Here is an 18,288-nt window from a genome sequence, read left to right as displayed (position 1 = left end):
ACTGGAGCGCTTGGGTGGCTCAGTCAATAGAGCACACGACTCTCGAACTCAGGGTCCTGAGTTGGAGCCCCATATTGTGTGTAGGGAAGGGGAGGAAGGGGGGAGGGGGAAAAGAGGAAAAAGAAAGGAAGTTAGAAAGGAAGGGGCCACGTCCCTCATCTCATTCAGCCTCCTCACACGGACTCACCTGGTCTTAGAATGAACTCCCACCTGTGTGAGCCACCGCAGTAGGGGTTCCCGTTATTAACAGCTGAATATATCCTGACTAAGAACACGAACCTCAGCTAAATCACCTCGCACTTAGCAGAGAGGAACAAGTCCCGTTAGTTCTACCTTCAAATTCAGTCACGTTTCACCTCACCACTGACAGCATCACCACAGAAGCCTGGAACACCATCTCTCGCCAGGCCACTTCCATAGCTTCCCAACTGGCTTCCTGCTTCTGCTGGTGCTCCCCTTCACTCCTTTCTCAACATATTCACTGTAAAATGGAACTCAAATCCTGCCCTTCCTTCCCCCCATTCCTTCCTCTAAGATAAACGCTGATGTCTTTAATCCACCTACAAGGTGGGTGGCGCTCATCCGGGGTGCTGCTCCCACTCTCTCTGGGACCCCACCCCCTACTGAGAGTCTCTCACTAATTCAACCAACCGAACCAACCTCTCCTTGGTATTCCTCAAACAGGGGGCCTTGGGACCTGTTTCCCTGCCGGGAACGCCCTCCTCCATACACCTTCACGACTCTGTCTTTGAGCCCCTCCAGGTGTTGACTCAAAAGCCACAATCTCAGTGGCCCTTTCCCTGGACACCCTATCTAAAATGTCAACACCTTATCAACGCTGACATTTCCCACTTCCTTTTCCTGCTTTGCTGCTCCTTCTTCATTTACCACTCATAAACCCATGTTCTACTTTTCCATCTTGTTTACTGTCTATGTCCCTCCCTGAAATGAAAACTTCACAAGGCAAGAGCTTTATCTGTTGAGGCTGCAACCCTGCAGCTATGACCACAGAGGCACTTCTTAGATGTTCAGTAAACATCTACCGATGAATAAAGAATTAAAGTCAGGGGGAAACCAGGTGGGACTCTGAAGGACGGTAAGAAAGTACCAAATGCAAATATCAATTGCCTCATAATTCCAGTTAGGACTGTCCCCACCCCTGGCACCCCCCTGCAGGCCAACCCTGCTGAGACGGTAGCCAGTCCACCCCGGCACCCCTGCACCCTCCATGCTGAGCAGCGAGCAGGCACTCAGACACTTCAACTGAAGCCCACGCACGGCTGTGACACTGCAGCTCTACACAACAGAGGAGAACCATAAAAATAGAACAGACACTTAGATTGTTTTTGGACAATTCCTACTTTGGCGAATGGATTTTTCAGCTGAAGCACCTGAACAGAAATGCCAAAATCCAAACTCGCAAGCAGAGTTTGTTATTCAAAATTAATGAATACTTGCTTTCTCAAAGGCAGTGTCTACAAATATGATATTTATGCACTTTATTTAAAATAACTACAATTAGGCCAATGTAGTTGATTTCAGAGCATGCTAAGAAGCTTTAGAGGTTACTATTCTGAAATACTTCTGTTCTAAATAACTTAAAACCTGTCTCCATATGTGCATGGTTTGTACCTGTAAGGACACACAAGGAGGAAGGAGAATAGTGCTTGCCTCTGGGGACAGAGTTAGTACTCAGGAGAATGGAGTGGGAGAGAGACATTTTAATTATTACCTTTTTGTAATTTTAGAATTTGCATCATGGGAGTGTACTACTTACATGAAAATAATAGATTATACTTTTAAAATAAGTCAATCACATAATACCTTAAAATAAAGTAATAAAACAGCATCTATCTACTTTTGTCAAGGCAGCTTGAGAAACCTCTTTATAGCCATATTTTGAAGATAAGCAAATTCAGGTTCCCTCAAATCATCATAAGAAACCGAGGGCAGGGGCGCCTGGGTGGCTCAGTTGGTTAAGCATCTGCCCTGGGCTCATGTCATGATCCTGGGGTCCTGGGATCGCATCTGGCTCCCTGCTCTGTGGAAAGCCAGCTTCTCCCTCTGCCCCTCCCCCTGCTTGTGCTCTTTCTCATGATCTTTCTCTCTCAAATAAATAAATGAAATCTTAAAAAAAAATGTTTTTCTCTAAGCACCCAAGCAGGTTTTTCACCTCTTAGAAGAAAAATTAATTTATTTATAAATTTTATTTCTAACTTAGATAAGTCAACATTACTCCCCAAATTCTCATCTTCTATTTAAACTCTCAGGACATAGCAAGGATCACATCAGAAACATAACGAGTAAGAAAATACTACTAAAAATGAGAGGTTTGGGCACCTGGGTGGCTCAGTCATTAAGCGCCTGCCTTTCGCTCAGGTCATGATCTTAGGGTCCTGGGATGGAGCCCCGCATCGGGCTCCCTGCTCAGCGGGAAGAATGCTTCTCCCTCTACCGCTCCCGCTCCCCCTGCCTGTGTTCCCTCTCTCTCTGCCTCTCTCTGTCAAATAAATAAAATCTTTTTTAAAATTCCTAAATAAATAAATAGATAAATATGAGAGGGAGCTTCTTAAAGAGGCTGCCCCCTGAACACTGTCCTCATTAAATGCCGCCTTGTGCACATCCAGATGGAGGATGCAAAGCCCCAAGGGGAGATAAAGGCCTCGCGGAGACTTCGGGGGTAAAGCACGTGGGTTCTGCTGGAAGGTATGGTCTCCAGGCCCAAGCAGCAGACCCCTAGCTTTCAAACAGTAGCAGGCCGTATCCAAAGAAGGAAAGAGGAGCCGCCCATGGGGGCCGCAGGCAAGCTGGACCACAGCGCTGGTGTAATGCGCATCCTCATCCCGGCAGCAACTAACCTCTCCCTCGGCAACGGCTGGTTTGTCCGTCCAGCTGAAGACGGACAGGAAACTAAAGGCCGACTTCTCCTAATATTCAAGTCAATTTTATTCTCTCTCACGTCTTAATAACGACCTCCTAAGCAGCTCCCCATTTACTTGGCTCCCACTACTCAAGGGCCTGCAGACCATCTGGAGCTGAGACCGCGGGTCTCTTCCCGACTCTACCCGTGCGATTCCCGGACTAGCCGACACGCCTCGAGAATGCGGGAAGCCAGCTTCGAGGCACCGACGGCGCCAAGAGCCCCCTTGGACCGGAATCCCGCTGGGCCGGGACCGCAGTCCGCCATCCCCGCCCCCGGCGGCCTCCAGGCATGATGTCATCACCCCCTCCCAGCACCCCGGCTCCCAAGCCCGGCTGGTCTCGAGGTGTCCGGGACCTCAGCGCCCCTCCCTCGCGGGGACGCCGAGAGGGAAGGGAAGTGGCGGTCTCGGCTCACGGCACAGCCCGGTCCTCGCAAATACAAAGCAGCGAGTTCCTCCCCTAACTTCGCACGCCAGGAGAGGCGGGGGTCCGTGCCCGCCTGCGGACCCGGACAGGGCCCCGGGACGGGGTTAAGGGGGACGGTGCGCGCCGAGTCCGGGGGCCGCGGGGCCGGGAACTGCAGCGGGCCGGTACTCACGGTCTGTGCAGTGGCTCCTCGGCCACGGCCGGGCCGGGGGGCGGCAGGGGCGGCGGGGGCGAAGGCGGCTGCGGCTGAGGCGGCGGCGGCTGCGCCTGCGGCAGCGGCTGAGGAAGCTGAGGCGGCGGCGGCGGAGGCTGCTGCTGCTGCTGCTGTTGCTGCTGGAAGGACTTGAGGGATTCGAAGGCCTTCATGAGCTTCTCCAGGGTCGCCATGGCGGCCTCCCGCCCCGCGGGGACAGACCCCGAGCCCTCGAGCCGACCCGCGGCGCCGCTCAGCAGCGCGGCAATGAATGGGGTTCGACGCCGCCAACAGGAGCCGAACCGAGGCGCCCGGCCATCTTGGACCCGTCCCGGCAGCCCCCACGGCCGTGCGTCCCTCGACGCTGCGCCGGCGGGGCGGGGCCAGGCCGGGCCAGAGGATTGACAGCCAGTGGCGGCGACCTCTGCCAATGGCTGGCCGAGACGCCGGCCCGACCCCGCATCCGCCGGTTGGCCTCCCAGGGCAGCCGGGCTGCTGAGATCACAGCACCACTCTCGGGTCGGGGCGGGCCGAGGGCGGGGAGCGGGGTAAGGAGCGGGGCGGGGTAGGGGGCGGGGCGGGGTAGGGGGCGGAGCGGAGGGTGGGAGGCGGGGCAGGGGGCGCGGCAGGGAAACACTAGCAGCGGGAGAGGCGGGGCGCGGCGAGGCGGAGGACGGGGCGGAGCAGGGGGCGCAGCGGGGCAGCGGGCGGGATGGTGGCGGGGCGGAGAAAACCCCTGCGGCGGGAGGGGCTGAGCAGAGGACGGGGGCGGAGGAGAGGGCACGGCGGGAGGGGCGGGGCGCGGCGGGGCGGAGGCGGGGAAAGGGGTGGGGCGGAGAGGGCGGGGCGCGGCGGAGGTGGGAGGCGGGGCAGGGGAGCGGCGGCGAAAAACCCCTGCGGGGGAAGGGGCTGGCAGAGGACTGGGACGGGGCAGAGTGCATGGCGAGAGGGGCGGGGCGCTGCGGGAGCAGAAGGCGGGGCGGGGGCGGGCCAAGGGGCGGGGTGCGGCAGGGGGCGCGTCCGGGAAGGTCCCCCCTGCGCAGGTACCCTTGTCGCCTCTGCCGGGGGTTGCAGGGAGGACGGGCGGTGGGCTGGGAGCCGGAGACCCCCAGCGAGGCGCGCGCTGAGGGAGGGACTCAGCCGTGAGGGAAAGAAGGGCAGAGTGCGTGAGCCGGGTCCAGCCCGAGGGTGCGCGTCGGGGTGGCAGGGAGCCCAGGCGCCGCCCCTCGCTGAGCCTGCCTGCGGAGGGCAAGGAAGAGCTTAGGGCAGGCACGGGGTCAAAACCTGCGGGTCAGTGCCTGCTGCCCGCAGAGGCTGTGGCTGGCGCACAGCCTTGACCCGAGAGGCGCCACCCACAAGAACCACTGCCCGACCCTAACGGGCAGTCCTTCAAAGAGAGGACCCCTCCCCCGCCCCCTGCCGCAGAGGTCTGTAGGGCACCTCCTGCTTAGGGTGGGGCAGGCCCGGGCGAAGGGTCCAGGGCTTCAGAGCCGCACCCCCTGGAGGGGAGGTCAGTAAGCCAGCAGAGGACCACAGAGGACAGTCGGTCATCGAGGGGCTGCTGTCCCGCCCGCCAGGCAGGGAGTGGGTTGGCCGCAGAGAGAGGGGCTGTGGTGGTGGGGGTGGTGGTGCAGGTGATGAACACTGTATGAACCTTCAGGATCCCGCTCAGGGCAGCCCTCTCCTCCCGGCCCACAAGCCACAACTCTACCTTCTCTCACTGTGGTCAGTTGTCCCAGGCAGTGGGATAAAGGGAAGCCCGGCAGCACCACAAAAGCATTACCCCTGAGGGGATAGCGAGGGGGCCCCCTTCAGGAAAGGGACATTAAAGAATATGCCACCGGCCTCAGCCTCGAAGTCCCCGTTCCCTGACGCCTTGGGGACCACAGACTGCAGTGTCCGCGCTCCAGGCTGTCCTGGGCTGGGTCCACAGACAGGACAGCCTGGTGATCCCTCGTGATACTGATGCTATTCGTGCCCTCGGATAGTCCCCTCCGCTTGAGTGTGACCTGATCCTGGTCCCTTGCTCGTAACCAACTAAATAAGGCCAAAGTGGCACTCCTGGGATTGGCTTACAAGAGATGGAGTCTTCCATCTTGCTGGCTGCCACTTTTTTGGCCTGTACACGTTCATGAAGCAAAAGCTGCCATGTCTGTGTTGCAGAGGCCCATGTGGCCAACAGTCAGTGAGAAACGGGGGGGCTTTCAGTCCAAAAGCACACAAGGAACGGATTCCTGCCAATACCATGTGTTTGGAGTGGGTCCTGGCCGAGTCAAGCTTCTGGGTGAGCGGGGCTGTACCCGATTGCAGGCTTTGCAGTGGCGCTGTGCCTGGAGTCCTGACCCACAGCAGCTGTGGTCAGCTGCGGTGCTGTGTGTTGATAAGCCAGGAGGTGGCTGGATACACAGCAAAGGGTAAGTTTGCTGGGGCTGCTCATAACAAAGCTGAATGAACTGGGCTGGTGACTGCCAGATCTTCCCACCATGAAGGCTTTGGTGGTGGTTCCCTTCCAGTCCCGGAGGCTGGAAGTCCAAGATCCAGGTGTGGGCAGCCCTCTCTCCCTGCCTGTAGACGGCTGTCTTCTCCCTTGTCCTCACATAGTCTTTCTCTATGTGTGTTTGGGTCCTGATCCCTTCTTCCTATAAGAACACCCACAGGCCATATTGGATGAGGGCCCCCTCTGAAGACCTCATTTTATCTTGATCACCTCTGTATAAAGGCCCCATCTCCAAATACAGTCATAATCCAAGATTGCTGACACCTCCTGACAGGACACACCTGGGTGAGGATGGTCGCTGGCTACAGCAACACTGGGAACAAAAACGTGGAAACAACTGAAGGAGCGACTACATGAATCGAGGTACACCCACATGACGGGAAACTATACAGTCATTCCGATCCTGTTTGAGGAGAGCGCTCATGACACAAAGGTGTGCAATGCATGAGCAGACCGCCATGGATGGCAGGACCCCCCCCCCATTTTTATTTTTTTAAAGAAAGATAAAAACAACCCACACATACATGGAAAAGGGATCTGGTCATTAAGTCTATAACAGTGACTCTCTGTGAACAAGGAAATTATAGGTGATTTATATCTTAATCCTTATGCTTTTCTGTATTTTCCAAGTATTCTGCAACAAAATTGTTACTGTTTGAGGGGGGGATGTAAAAGGATAGGTTTGGTGGGGGCTAGAAATGAAAGCCGAGCAACACACCTGTGGTGATCCTGCAGAGGAAGGGGGGAGGTTTTTTTTTTAAGATTTTATTTATTTATTTGACAGAGAGAGAGAGATCACAACAGGCAGAGAGGCAGACAGAGCGGGGAGGTGGGGGGGAAAGCAGGCTCCCTGCTGAGCAGAGAGCCCGATGAGGGGCTCGATCCCAGGATCCTGAGATCATGACCTGAGCCTAAGGCAGGGGCATAACCCATTGAGCCACCTAGGCACCCCAAGAGGGAGATGTTTAAAGCTCCCAGTGGCCCCCACAGATGGGGTACTGCAGCTGGGGGAAGGCACCCACTCTGAACCCCAAAGCAGGTAGGAGCCCGTGGGGCATGAGGCAGAGCCACAGGGAACAAGGCGAGTGGGCCAGGAACCCCCGAGGGTGCCTTGGTGGCTCCTGCCTGTCTCCCCCAAAGCTTCTTCCAGTTGAGAGTGTCATCGCTGCGTATTTTAATTCTATGTAAGTACACACGCATACCGCAGAGGACACAGACACAATCATGGCTGGTTTGCACAATCCACATTTGTTCAAATCAACTCCCATATTTACCCGTTTTCTTACTCTTCCTTCCCTCCTACATCTCCAATCTTCCCTCTGGGCTCATTTTCCTCTGCCAGGAAAATACTGTATGGAGTTGCTTTTAGTGCACCTTTTATTGCTGAAATCTCTATTTCAGTTTTTCAGAAAAAAATCTTTACTTTGTCTTCATTCTCAGTGGATTTTTGGTTGGGTATAGAATCCGAGGTTGGCAGATACTTTTCTGCAGCAGATGAAAGATTTGGATTTCACTGTCTTCTGCTTTTCATTCTGGCTGTTGAGAAGTCAGTTGTTGTTTAAAGGTCACTCCTCTGAGCGTGATGTGTCTTTTTTGCCCCTCTGTCTGCTTTTAGCACCTTCTCTCAGTCTTTGGTTCTCTGTACTTGCACTGTCCCATGTCTCAGTGTGTACGAAGAGATGAGCCTGCCTCTTGACGGTGACCCTGGGGATCCCAGTCAATCTGTGACATAGCAGTCGGCTGCCCAGCAGGAAGGGCTCGAAAGTCTGGCTGATACCCATTCTGAAAGTTCTGGAATGCCTGATCCCTGGTGAGAGATGTCTGGGACCAGGATGTTCTTTTCAGCAGCAGAGCCACTGCCCAGAGCCTAAACTCAGCCAGCACTGGACATATAGCCAGGTGCTCCCTGTTCCCTTCGAGTCCCTGCAGACACTCACAATGACAGGGAGCATAGCCCCACACTTCGGCCACATGTGGCTATCACGCATTTGAAAGGTAATAATTCTGCATTAAGATGTGCTGTTAAGTGTAAAATACACACCAGATTTCAAATAACTTCATACAAAACAATGTAAAGCATCTCATTCTGTGTATACTGATGGCATGCAGAGATAATATTTGGGTATATTGGGTTAAACACAAGATGACTCAAAGCAGTTTATTTTTACTTTCTAAAGATGACGTACGTGAGTTGCATATTTTATGGTATGGCTGTGGTGTGAGGTCAGCTAGAATCCACCTGGCCCTTTAGGAAGGAGGCCTCACAGGTGGGGCTTGTCCTGGAGTCCATCGTCTTCGGGGGGCTGGGTTTGGTCACTCTGTAAAGGCGGTGACTGCCAGATCTCCCCACCATGAAGGCACGTTTTCCTCCATAATTAGTAAGTCCTTGGTGGTGGTTCCCTACAGTTCTATGGACCTCTGAGAATGTCCCGCCACCTGGAAGCCTTCCACCCATGGGTCTGGCATCCCTGGTCAACCCCAGCCTGAGTCATCTTTCAGGCTGGGAGTTAAGAAGTGGTGTCTCGGGGCACCTGGGTGGCTCAGTGGGTTGAAGCCTCTGCCTTGGGCTCGGGTCATGATCCCAGGGTCCTGGGATCGAGCCCTGCATCAGGCTCTCTGCTCGGCAGGGAGCCTACTTCCTCCTCTCTGCCTCTCTGCCTACTTGTGATCTCTGTCAAATAAATAAATAAAATAAAATCTTAAAAAAAAAAAAAAAAGAAGTGGTGTCTCTTGCAACTCCCTTGTTTCTTCTGCCCTAAGCTCCTCACACTTCTCTCTGAGGAAGAGCTCTCCGCCCCCCCCCATATCGCATCCATCCATTCCCTTCCTTTTCTCCTCTGAATCTTAAAAATTATACGTCATAACCAGTTTCATCACAATTCTTTTGTTGAAGCTCGAATCGTCCCCAGTTCAACAGAAGCCCCTTCAAGGTAGCTCCTGTGTCCCTTTGCCACATCCCATCATTCCTTGAGCACTTTCTTGTTTTATGTCACAGCAAGATGCTCCCAGCCCATCCTCCCCTCCTCAAACCTGGAATCAGCCACTTCTCTAAGAAGCCCTGACTCCTCGGAGAGGAGCGTGGTCTTTAGAAGCCAAGAACTGGGAGCCAGGTGTGCTCATCACTGTGGGGGCGTCATTGCTTCTGTGTCTTTCAGAGAACAGAGTGAGGGAATTAGGAGCTTATATTCCAATTCAATTATTTTCATTCTTTCTTATTGTATTAAAATACACAGGACCATTTTAGCCATTCCTAAGTGGACAGTTCGGTGGCTATAGGTACACATTAATTCAAATTTATACTACAGGACTCTTGATGTCTTTAAAATGCATCTTACGAAGAACGTAAAGTCAGAGTATCTCTCATTTTCTCTGAAGGAAACCAGTTTCCTTCTGGTTTATTTCATTTTTGTCCTTGGCTGATTTCATTCCTCTTATCTCTGCCCCCTTACTATGCTCTTGGTTATAGGCTCTTGGGACCCTGGTAATTTAGTATCCATGAATGAGATGTATCCTGAAGATCTTCTTCAGGATTTTCTTTAGTTCACTTAACTGTCCATTACTCAGATAATTAGGATTAGATGAGATCAAGAGGATGGACCCCCACGACTGGGTCAAGAGCGACCTTGTTTCCCCTCTCTGCTCTCACCCATGTAAGGACAAAACTGTGGGAAACACATTTCTGTGGTTTATAAGCTGCCAGGTTCAGGGTGTTCTGCTACAGCAGCCCAGACGGACTTAAGACAGGGCCCTGGTTCTTGATGACCTTAAAACTAGACTAAGAACATAGTAAAGTTACGATCATGTCTTCAATTTCCTGCTAAAAGCTCCAGCCTGGGGAGGAGGGTCAGGAAGACTTCTTGAAGATACCTGGCTGGCATTGACTGCTGTGTTAATAAGCAAGGTCTACACGGGGTGTCATACTCCTTCCGCTAGGACAGCTCTGTTCTTTCCTGAGCAAAACCTCTGACATCCAGTTGTCCCCTTATTAGATGATCAACATTGGAAATTCCATGTCCTATTTAAAACCGTGCCTACAGGAGCTTCCGGGCCATGACACAGAACAAGCAGACCCACCCCCAGGGCACAGAGTGGGCTCTCCACTGGGCTCCCACTCCCACAGAGAAGGGGAAGAAATGCGTCCTGATGATAAAGAAGAGTGTTCAGAGAACTTCAGTTAAATACTCAGCTACCTGCAGTTAAGAGGAATAACACATGGCGGGGCACCTGGGTGGCTCAGTGGATTAAAGCCTCTGCCTTCGGCTCAGGTCATGATCTCAGGGTCCTGGGATCGACCTGCATCAGGTGCTCTGCTCAGCAGGAAGCCTGCTTCCTCCTCTCTCTCTGACTGCCTCTCTGCCTACTTGTGATCTCTGTCAAGTAAATTTAAAAAAAGAAAGAAAGAAAGAATGACACACAGAAGTCAAAGAGAAAGGGGCCAGAGCCTGGTTGAGAAGAAGTTCTCTGAGATGGGCTCAATTCAGAGTCGGGATATAAAAGAAGGGAATCTTAAGACTTCAGAGAATGAGTTAAAGGGAAATCTTTCTCACTCTACATGCCTCGCTCCCTAGACAGGAAACCACAGACCCAGGAGGGGAGGCGGCATGCGATCCCATGCTGCGTTCGGATCCCTGCGTCCTGACCTTGACAATGCAGCTGAGGTGAGTGCTCACAGCAAGTTTTGACTCAGCAAAGTCAAGAACAGCACACTCGAGGTTCAGTAGGAGCCTAAGAGGGCGAGCAAAGATTAGAGAGCGTGCTCACGGGGACTGGTAAGGACACAGGGAAATAGGACTTCCAAAAACTACTAGTTATAACAAATCATGAATTACTTTCCTGAAGAGTAACTTGGCAGCACCCATCAAAAGATGTAAGGATGCAAACCACTTGACTTAGCATGACCTTAGGAGGGCTGCTCTGGGGACGACATTATTAGATAGGCATTCAAAGATGGAGGCCCAAAAATGTTACTGAAGCAATGTTAATATCGAAAAGATGAAACAACGTCAACGTCCAACAACAAGGCAGTGGTAAAAGCCTTTGTACCTTGTGTATTAGAACAATGCCAAGGAGCCATTAGAAATGAAATGTTCAGGAAGACGTGGGGAAACGGGAAGCCTACGCAGTGTTGGGAGTGCAAGCTGCTGCAGCCGCTCTAGGAAACAGTATGGCATTTCCTCAAATAACTAAAAATGGAACTCCTGTAGGACCCAGCAATTCCACTTCTGGGTCTTTACCTGAGAGAACTGGAAGCAGGGTCTCAAAGAGGTATTGGTACACTGCACACAGCAGCATGACTCACGACAGCCGAGGGCCCGTCAGCAGATGAAGAGATGAGACACAGAGGGGTCCATCCACATGGCGGAATGTGGGCCAGCCTTTAACAGGAAGGGAATCCTGACGCCTGCTAGAACACGGAGGAACCTTGGGGACATTACGCTGAATGAAATAAGCCAGTCACAGAAGAACATATACTATATGATTCCATTTATAGAAGGTTCCTGGGGGAAGTCCAATTCAGAGAGACAGAAAGGAGATGGTGGGCGCCAGGGGCCTTGGGGAGAATGGACAGTTAGTGTTCAGGGAGGACAGAGTGTCAGATTCACAAGATGACAGATGGTGGGGACGGGTGCACGGCCACATCAATGTACTTAATGCCACTGAACTGGACACTTAACAATGTTAAAAGGGTAAATTTTATGTATATTTTACCACAGGAAAAAGAAAGAAAAAGAAACTCTTTGTTTCTAATGAAACTCTTCACCAAGACAAAAATCTAGCTTTTGGTGAAACTAACAGGAACCTGTTAGACATTTTTGGTAGTAGAGGAAATTTTTTAAAATTTTCAGAAGGGTAGGGGCGCCTGGGTGGCTCAGTGGGTTAAGCCTCTGCCTTCGGCTCAGGTCATAATCTCAGGGTCCTGGGATCGAGCCCCGCATCGGGCTCTCTGCTCAGTGGGGAGCCTGCTTCCCCCTCTCTCTTCTTCCCTCCCTCTCTGCCTGCTGCTCTGCCTACTTGTGATCTCTGTCTGTCAAATAAATAAATAAAATCTTTAAAAAAAATTTTTTTTCAGAAAGGTAATTTGTTCACATGGGTATGTAACATATATTCTTTTAAAATGCCCACACATCTTTTTTAGAGTATAATTGTGCTTTATTTTGGGAAACAAATAATTTTCATAATGTGATTTATTTTTATCTTAATAATACACATCCATGGTCAAAAGAACAAGTTAGACACAGTGCTATGGACAAGAGCTCTCCTTTGGCCCACTGCTGCCCATCCCAGGGGAAACGCCTGCCAGACAAAGCCACTTTTAATCCTTTTAACTCTTTCTCATAGGATTTACGCCAACTGTTTATACACTTCTTTTTTTTTTTTTAAGATTTCATTTATTTATTTGAGAGAAAGCAAGAGCAAGAGAGATCACAGAGAGAGAACAAGAGGGAGGAGATCCACCGCTAAGCAGGGAGCATAATGTGGGGCTCAATCCCAGGACCCTGAGATCATGACCGGGGATCAAGGCAGATGCTTCACCGACTGAGCCCCCCAGGCACCCCTGTTCATACATTTTAACCAAGGGATTCCCTGCTATGAATCTACCCTAAAAATATTATCACAGATGTGCACAAACACGTAGGTACAGGGCTGTCCATCCCATGGGTGTTTCTAATAACAAGGAAGCTGGAAGCAACAATTGTTTGGATTGTTTGATAACTGTTGTCCTAAATGTGCAGTAAAAGATTAAGGAGACAGATATATTTAAATGAAATGGCAAGAAATATGGGGCGCCTGGGTGGTTCAGTGGGTTAAGCCTCTACCTTCAGCTCAGGTCATGATCTCAACGTCCTGGGATGGAGCCCCACATCGGGCTCTCTGCTCAGCAGGGAGCCTGCTTCTCCCTCTCTCTCTGCCTGCCTCTCTGCCTACTTGTGATCTCTCTCTCTCTCTCTGTCAAATAAATAAATAAATAAGCCTTTAAAAAAATAAATAAATAAAATGGCAAGAAATAAACAAATACAGATTACATAAATATAGAATAAAATGCTGATAGGGATTATCTTTGGATAATCGCTGATACTAAAGATGAATTTTTCATTGTGTACGCTTTAATTTCAAAACTCTCCTTAAAAAATATGTGCTTGCTTCTAACCAGAGGGGGAAGACAATGACAGATCAATACATGAAGGTGCCAGCTTGTAAAATCCTTTCCCAGATTCGCTGTATTAGGACGCTTCCCTTGAGCACGGGAGCACTCAACTCAGACTAGCTTAAGCAGAAAAAAGCCGGGGTGGGGGGTGGCAAAGGCCTTCACTGGTTCCTGGAGCTGTGCCCTGTGGGCACAGATGGGCCCCCCAGGCTCCTTCCCAGCTAGAGCTAGGCGGGCAGGGGCCCTCCACCCTGTGGTGACTGGGCAGGGACCGGGCAGACAAGCGCACCACTGCCCCCGTGTCCACACTGGTAACAGAAGGTCTGAAAAGTCTTCGAATATAAGCAGGTGGTAGGAATACAGGTGATTTCTATTTTCTTTAAACCTGCCTGCATTGCTCAGGGTAAGCATGTATTAGTTTTCCACAATTCCCGACAGATTTACTGAGCGGGTAGCACATACCGGACGTTCTACTAAATGCTTGACGAAGGCCTTGGGTCTTCGTCCCCACCTCCTGCTGTCTTCAAACCGAGATGAGGCCCCCATCGGAAGAGAAGCCATCCCTAAAATAAAGGCCCAAGCCCCAAGGTCACTCTTCCCTCTCCCCACCCAGGTACAGAGCAAGCTGAGGATCAACTTCTATTGGTCTCGAAGGGCATGACCCGGGGTGCTTCCCTGCAGAGCCTGGCCCCAGCACTGCTGCCCTCCAGACAGCCCGGAGCACGCATGCAGATGACACTGGCACTCCCGGAAGCACCATCTGGGTTGGCGTGGCTAGGGACTTGCGGCTGCAGGACAGCAACACTGAACCCAGGCACGTGGCTGACCCTGGCTCACTCTCCGGCACGCAGCAGTATGGCAGGGTCTCCGATCCAGACCAAGTCCTTGCTGTTCGGTGAAAATGCAGAGGCCTGGCTTCTCACCCCACCCCTGCTGCAGGCCTCGTACACATAGATCCAGGAGAAACTCGGGTTCTGCATCTCTGGGCTACCTTCCCGCAGAATCTACAGACCACCCCTACCCCCCGGTCTTCACAAGGCCTGCGGGTGCCAACACCCCTCCCTAGGCAACAGAGCCCACATTCCCACCATGGGGAAGGGACTCCACTTTCCTCTTCTGGCAGCCCTGGCTGAGGGAAAGAGTTACTGACCCCAGAATCCCGGCATCCCTTAGCCTGTGTGGGAAGCGAGCTCTCAAATACTAAGCACCCACCAGGGCCAGAGAGGGGGCTCCTCGCCCCCAGCCCAAGCTCAGGGGGCTCCCAGCCCCATCTTCCCCTGTGCTTCAGGCCGGGAGGCACCACACAGACCCCCAGGCTACCGACAGCCAAGCCCTGGCCCGGGGTCCTGCACACACCCTCTCTCAGCCCGTGCCCAGGAGTGCCACAAAGATATACACACACGAACACGCACACCTCACCCATGAGAATCTCGGTGAGTGAGCAGATGTCAGTGTGGATGCAAACGGTCCAAGACCTTCTGGGGAAAGCAGGACCCTTCCTGCCTCCTACCACGCTGGGCACCGGAGGACACTCTAGGGGGAGGAACAGGACCCTTGGCCCTGGACACCGTTAGGCTGATGTCCCAGCCTACTCCTCCCCACCTCTGTGGGCACACGTGGGACTTGAGCCCCCGCCACTGGATGTCCACACTGGGGGCTTCTGGGCACCAGGGCGGTCCTCAAGTGCCCTTTCCTACAGCCCAGCTCTGGTGCTAATATGACTCAGGTATGAACACAGAAATCTGCAGACGCACATGGCCCATGTTAGGCTGTGACACGTATTTATTGTGGCTCTGGACAGCACGGAACACTGAGCGTGGGCTCCTCGGCACGGGGTCGGGCTCTGCAGCTGTGGTCACAGACTGGTGGGCAGCTCTTCCTTCTAGCTGGGACCACTGCTAATGCAGCCCTGCAACACGGCAGAGCGCGGGGTCAGTCACTCAGCCAATGTGCGCCTGCTCTGCTCCCCAGCAGTGGATACAAGAGGTGACAGCCACGGGGCGGGGGCACTGACACTAAGGCTGACTTCCACGCTTCCTCCCACACCCCCCACGGTTCGGAGGATGCTCAGCTCACATGCACACGCACACACACACACAGTGTCTCAGATTCGCTTTCTCTGCTGCACATACAACGCAATTACAGGACTTGAGCTGAGTGCTGGAGGGGAATGAGGGCAGTGGTGCCACGTGGCTCAGCTGGCAGCATGTCATCCACGGCTGTGGAGTACCCGTCGGTGCCCCCTGCACAGGTCGGGCCTGCGCAGAGCATGTCCGGGCAGGACTTCCCGAGCGCGGGGAGCCCGGCTGCCAGGGAGACCCAGGCGCGAACCCACACCTGGCCCCTGTTCTCTGAGGAAGTGTGGTCCCAGTGGACGCACCTTCCCAGACCTTCCCCGCCTAAGGCTTGCTTTTCATACTGAACAAAGATGGACTGAACGTTAGTGGACAACCACAGGGTACGAAGCAGGGCAACGCACTCTTGTAGGGAGAGACAGTTCACTAGGAACAACATCCTAAGCCTCCTGTTTCCACACCCCGTGTGAGAGCAGGCCTGCGAGGGGGCAGCAGCCAAGTCGGAGTGGGAGGGCAGCGATCAACATGACCCAGTTGCTCATGACAAGTCTACGCAACCCCCAGAGCTGTTTGTCCTTTGCGCATCAGAACAGGGTCTTCATACCAAAAGCAAACGACATAGTGAGGATTTTTCTGGTGGGGCTCAAATCGCACCATAGGGCAATTAAATTATGTGAAATGTCTTAATAAGAAAGCTGAGAAAAGAAAGTTTTTACCTTGGTGAAATATTTCTCTTCTTTGAACACCTCCCATTAAAAAAACCCCGACGTAACAGAATGCTTGTTACCCTTACCCCTCTCCTGAAGAGTCTGTAGAAGAAGCTTCTCTTCGTTTTAGAAACCGGGTATCGCGTTTTCTCTTCTACATTCAACACCATATTTTCTTCAGGCTCCACATCATTGATGTCCTTAAAACAACCCGATTCGATCATCTGTGTCCATGTAAGAGGAGAACAGAGAGGGAGAGAGACACCACGAGGTCAGTCCGCCACGTCCCGCCCTACACCCAGCTCAGGGCAAGGGGAACGCAGCCTCTTCCTCCTCCCTCCCAGGGCACCCCCAGAGCTCGTAAGAGACGGGTGCCGGCCAGTCCCACTTTGAAAGTGGGACCCAGGATGGCGAAATTTCCCTCTCCCGTGCAGGGACTAGGACAGCACCAACACACATGTGTGCACACACACGTGCACACACATGCACACAGGCATGCACAACTCTCCAGGCGCCGTACCCGGGATAAACCGGCAGTACCTCGTTCTGCCAGGGGATGGAGACACAGCCCGTAGCAAACTGACTGTAGAACGTGTCGTCAGCGGTGTCCAGGTAGACGCCTCTCACTGCGGAGAACTGCTCGATATCCACGATGTCCTTACAGTAAATGGCCTGCGGCTGTGCACCAACAATGAAGAGGCATTGGCCTTGGGGATTACTGGAGTCCTTTTCCGTCTCCTTAGTGACTAAGAACGCCGCGGGTGTGGAATGGATTCATTCACACTGTTTGAAGCCTTTCCCTCGCTCTCAGGAGCTCTCCTGGGTCACAGACCCTGTGCACACCCTCTGGCCACAACCCTCCCGAGGACCTCACCCTTCCCTCTCCTGCAGTGGAGAATGTGTGACAGGCCAGGGAGGGGAGAAGGGCTGTTGGACCCATGGCCTCCTTCACATGACGTGCCCCATGCAAAGTCTAAGTGAAAAAGGGCAGGTCCCGCTTCGTGACCTCCTGTCGGAGTTCATCTAGTGGCCTCCAGCCGCCCCTCCTCTGGGACAGGAGTCCCAGCCTGGGGCACCCACCCTGGCCCTGCGGCCCTCAGGGGCAAGCCAACGAGGCGTGTCCAAGCCTGGGCCACAGCCCCCTCTGTGCAGCCTCCTGTGCTCCTGGAAATCAGGAACAAAAAACACAGGAGTCCAGCTACCAGCCCAACCATGATCATGCAAGAGGCACCCGGCAGTTCTGAGAAATGCCCTGCCTACCTGCTGGAACCTGCCCGGTCCAAGAGGGGACATTCCGTAGGCCACCAGTCGGCACATCTCTGAGCAGCTGCTACCCGTTCAGTCCCCACATAGCGGGTCCATGGAAGCAAGCGGGGGCCCCACTCAGGAGACAGTCTAGGGGAAGGTTGGTGAGGACTGCACCCAGGCTGAAGGCCAAGAACCTTGTCCTGCCCCCAGTCTTGGACAAGACTGCCTGACCCATGACCTCGGGACTTCCCCATCTGCGGGCCCCCACGGTTCCTCTAGTTACAGTCAATAGAATACCCAGAATGTCAGCCCCAGGGCGGCAACCTGGCAGGCCCTGCCCCAGGCCTCTGAGCACAGCAAGGGGGGTCATTACCACTCCCTGGGAAAGACTGCCTTCCCTGCTCCTCTCAGACCCCACCGCCCCTGTCAAGTCCCTGGGGTGAAGCATCCCCATCCAGGGGTTCGCTCTGTGTGTCCTTTGTTTGCGGCCTGTGTCTGCAGGCTGGAGCGAGTGTCACAGCAGCAAGACCTTGCTTTCTTGTGCCCCCTGGGGTCCTCACACCTCGATCCGTGCCTAGGAGGTGGTAGATACTCAGTAAATATGTCATGTGTGAACTGATTCAAAGGAAGGCGGTACTACCACAGCACACTGGAATCTAAAAACATAGTCAGGCCTGACTTGTACAACTAAGGATGTTTTTATCATACACCTCAGTTCCATCATCTCCTGCAAAATTATCTCCGCACTTCTGGAATATGCCGGTAGTGTGTTAAGGAGAGAATCCAGACTGCTGTCTGTGCATTTCTGCCTTGCTCAACAGGAATTTCCTGCCTGCAGGTGTTCCCACCGAGCACCGACCCAGGCGGGGCCCTGTGCTGAGCACACGAACACTGCCCTTGAGTTGGCCCCACGGCAGGCTCACAGGAGGCTCAGTGACCCCCAGGACTCCCTGTGGACAGCGTGGAGCCCGGACCTTGGAGGCACGGAGAGGGGAAGGGCTTCCCAGACTAAAGAGGTGGGCATGGTAGTAAGGACACAAGATAGGGGACTCTGTCACACAGAAGGCCTCCAG

The 18,288-nt window shown here is 53.3% G+C and overlaps 2 protein-coding genes across 6 annotated transcripts in view; both read right to left on the bottom strand.

Moving 5' to 3' along the window:
* HTT (huntingtin) overlaps positions 1–3,871 on the bottom strand; it is a 140,167-nt gene extending 136,296 nt beyond the window's left edge. Inside the window, exon 1 of the mRNA XM_080831267.1 lies at positions 3,521–3,871. Within this exon, the coding sequence (XP_080687393.1) occupies positions 3,521–3,735 (215 nt within the window). The 5' untranslated portion in view covers positions 3,736–3,871. The remainder of the gene's footprint in view (positions 1–3,520) is intronic.
* A 10,862-nt stretch (positions 3,872–14,733) lies between these two features.
* Positions 14,734–18,288, bottom strand: part of GRK4 (G protein-coupled receptor kinase 4) — a gene marked incomplete at its 5' end in the record, with an annotated part of 87,534 nt that continues 83,979 nt past the window's right edge. For 3 of the 5 annotated variants that reach the window (XM_080797069.1, XM_080797070.1, XM_080797068.1), the window contains 2 exons: positions 15,154–16,191; positions 16,508–16,645. In XM_080797069.1, the coding sequence (XP_080653195.1) occupies positions 15,973–16,191; positions 16,508–16,645 (357 nt within the window). In that variant the 3' untranslated portion in view covers positions 15,154–15,972. Of the gene's footprint in view, positions 15,095–15,153; positions 16,192–16,507; positions 16,646–18,288 lie in introns of those variants that run through there. The other 2 variants (XM_080797067.1, XM_080797066.1) reach the window with 1 other exon arrangement.

The sequence above is a fragment of the Martes martes genome (assembly GCF_963455335.1).
Source record: "Martes martes genome assembly, chromosome: 2".
Classification (NCBI taxonomy): Eukaryota; Metazoa; Chordata; class Mammalia; order Carnivora; family Mustelidae; genus Martes; species Martes martes.
The sequence above is the reverse complement of the archived record's forward strand: the minus strand, read 5'-3'. Positions and strand labels throughout refer to the sequence as shown.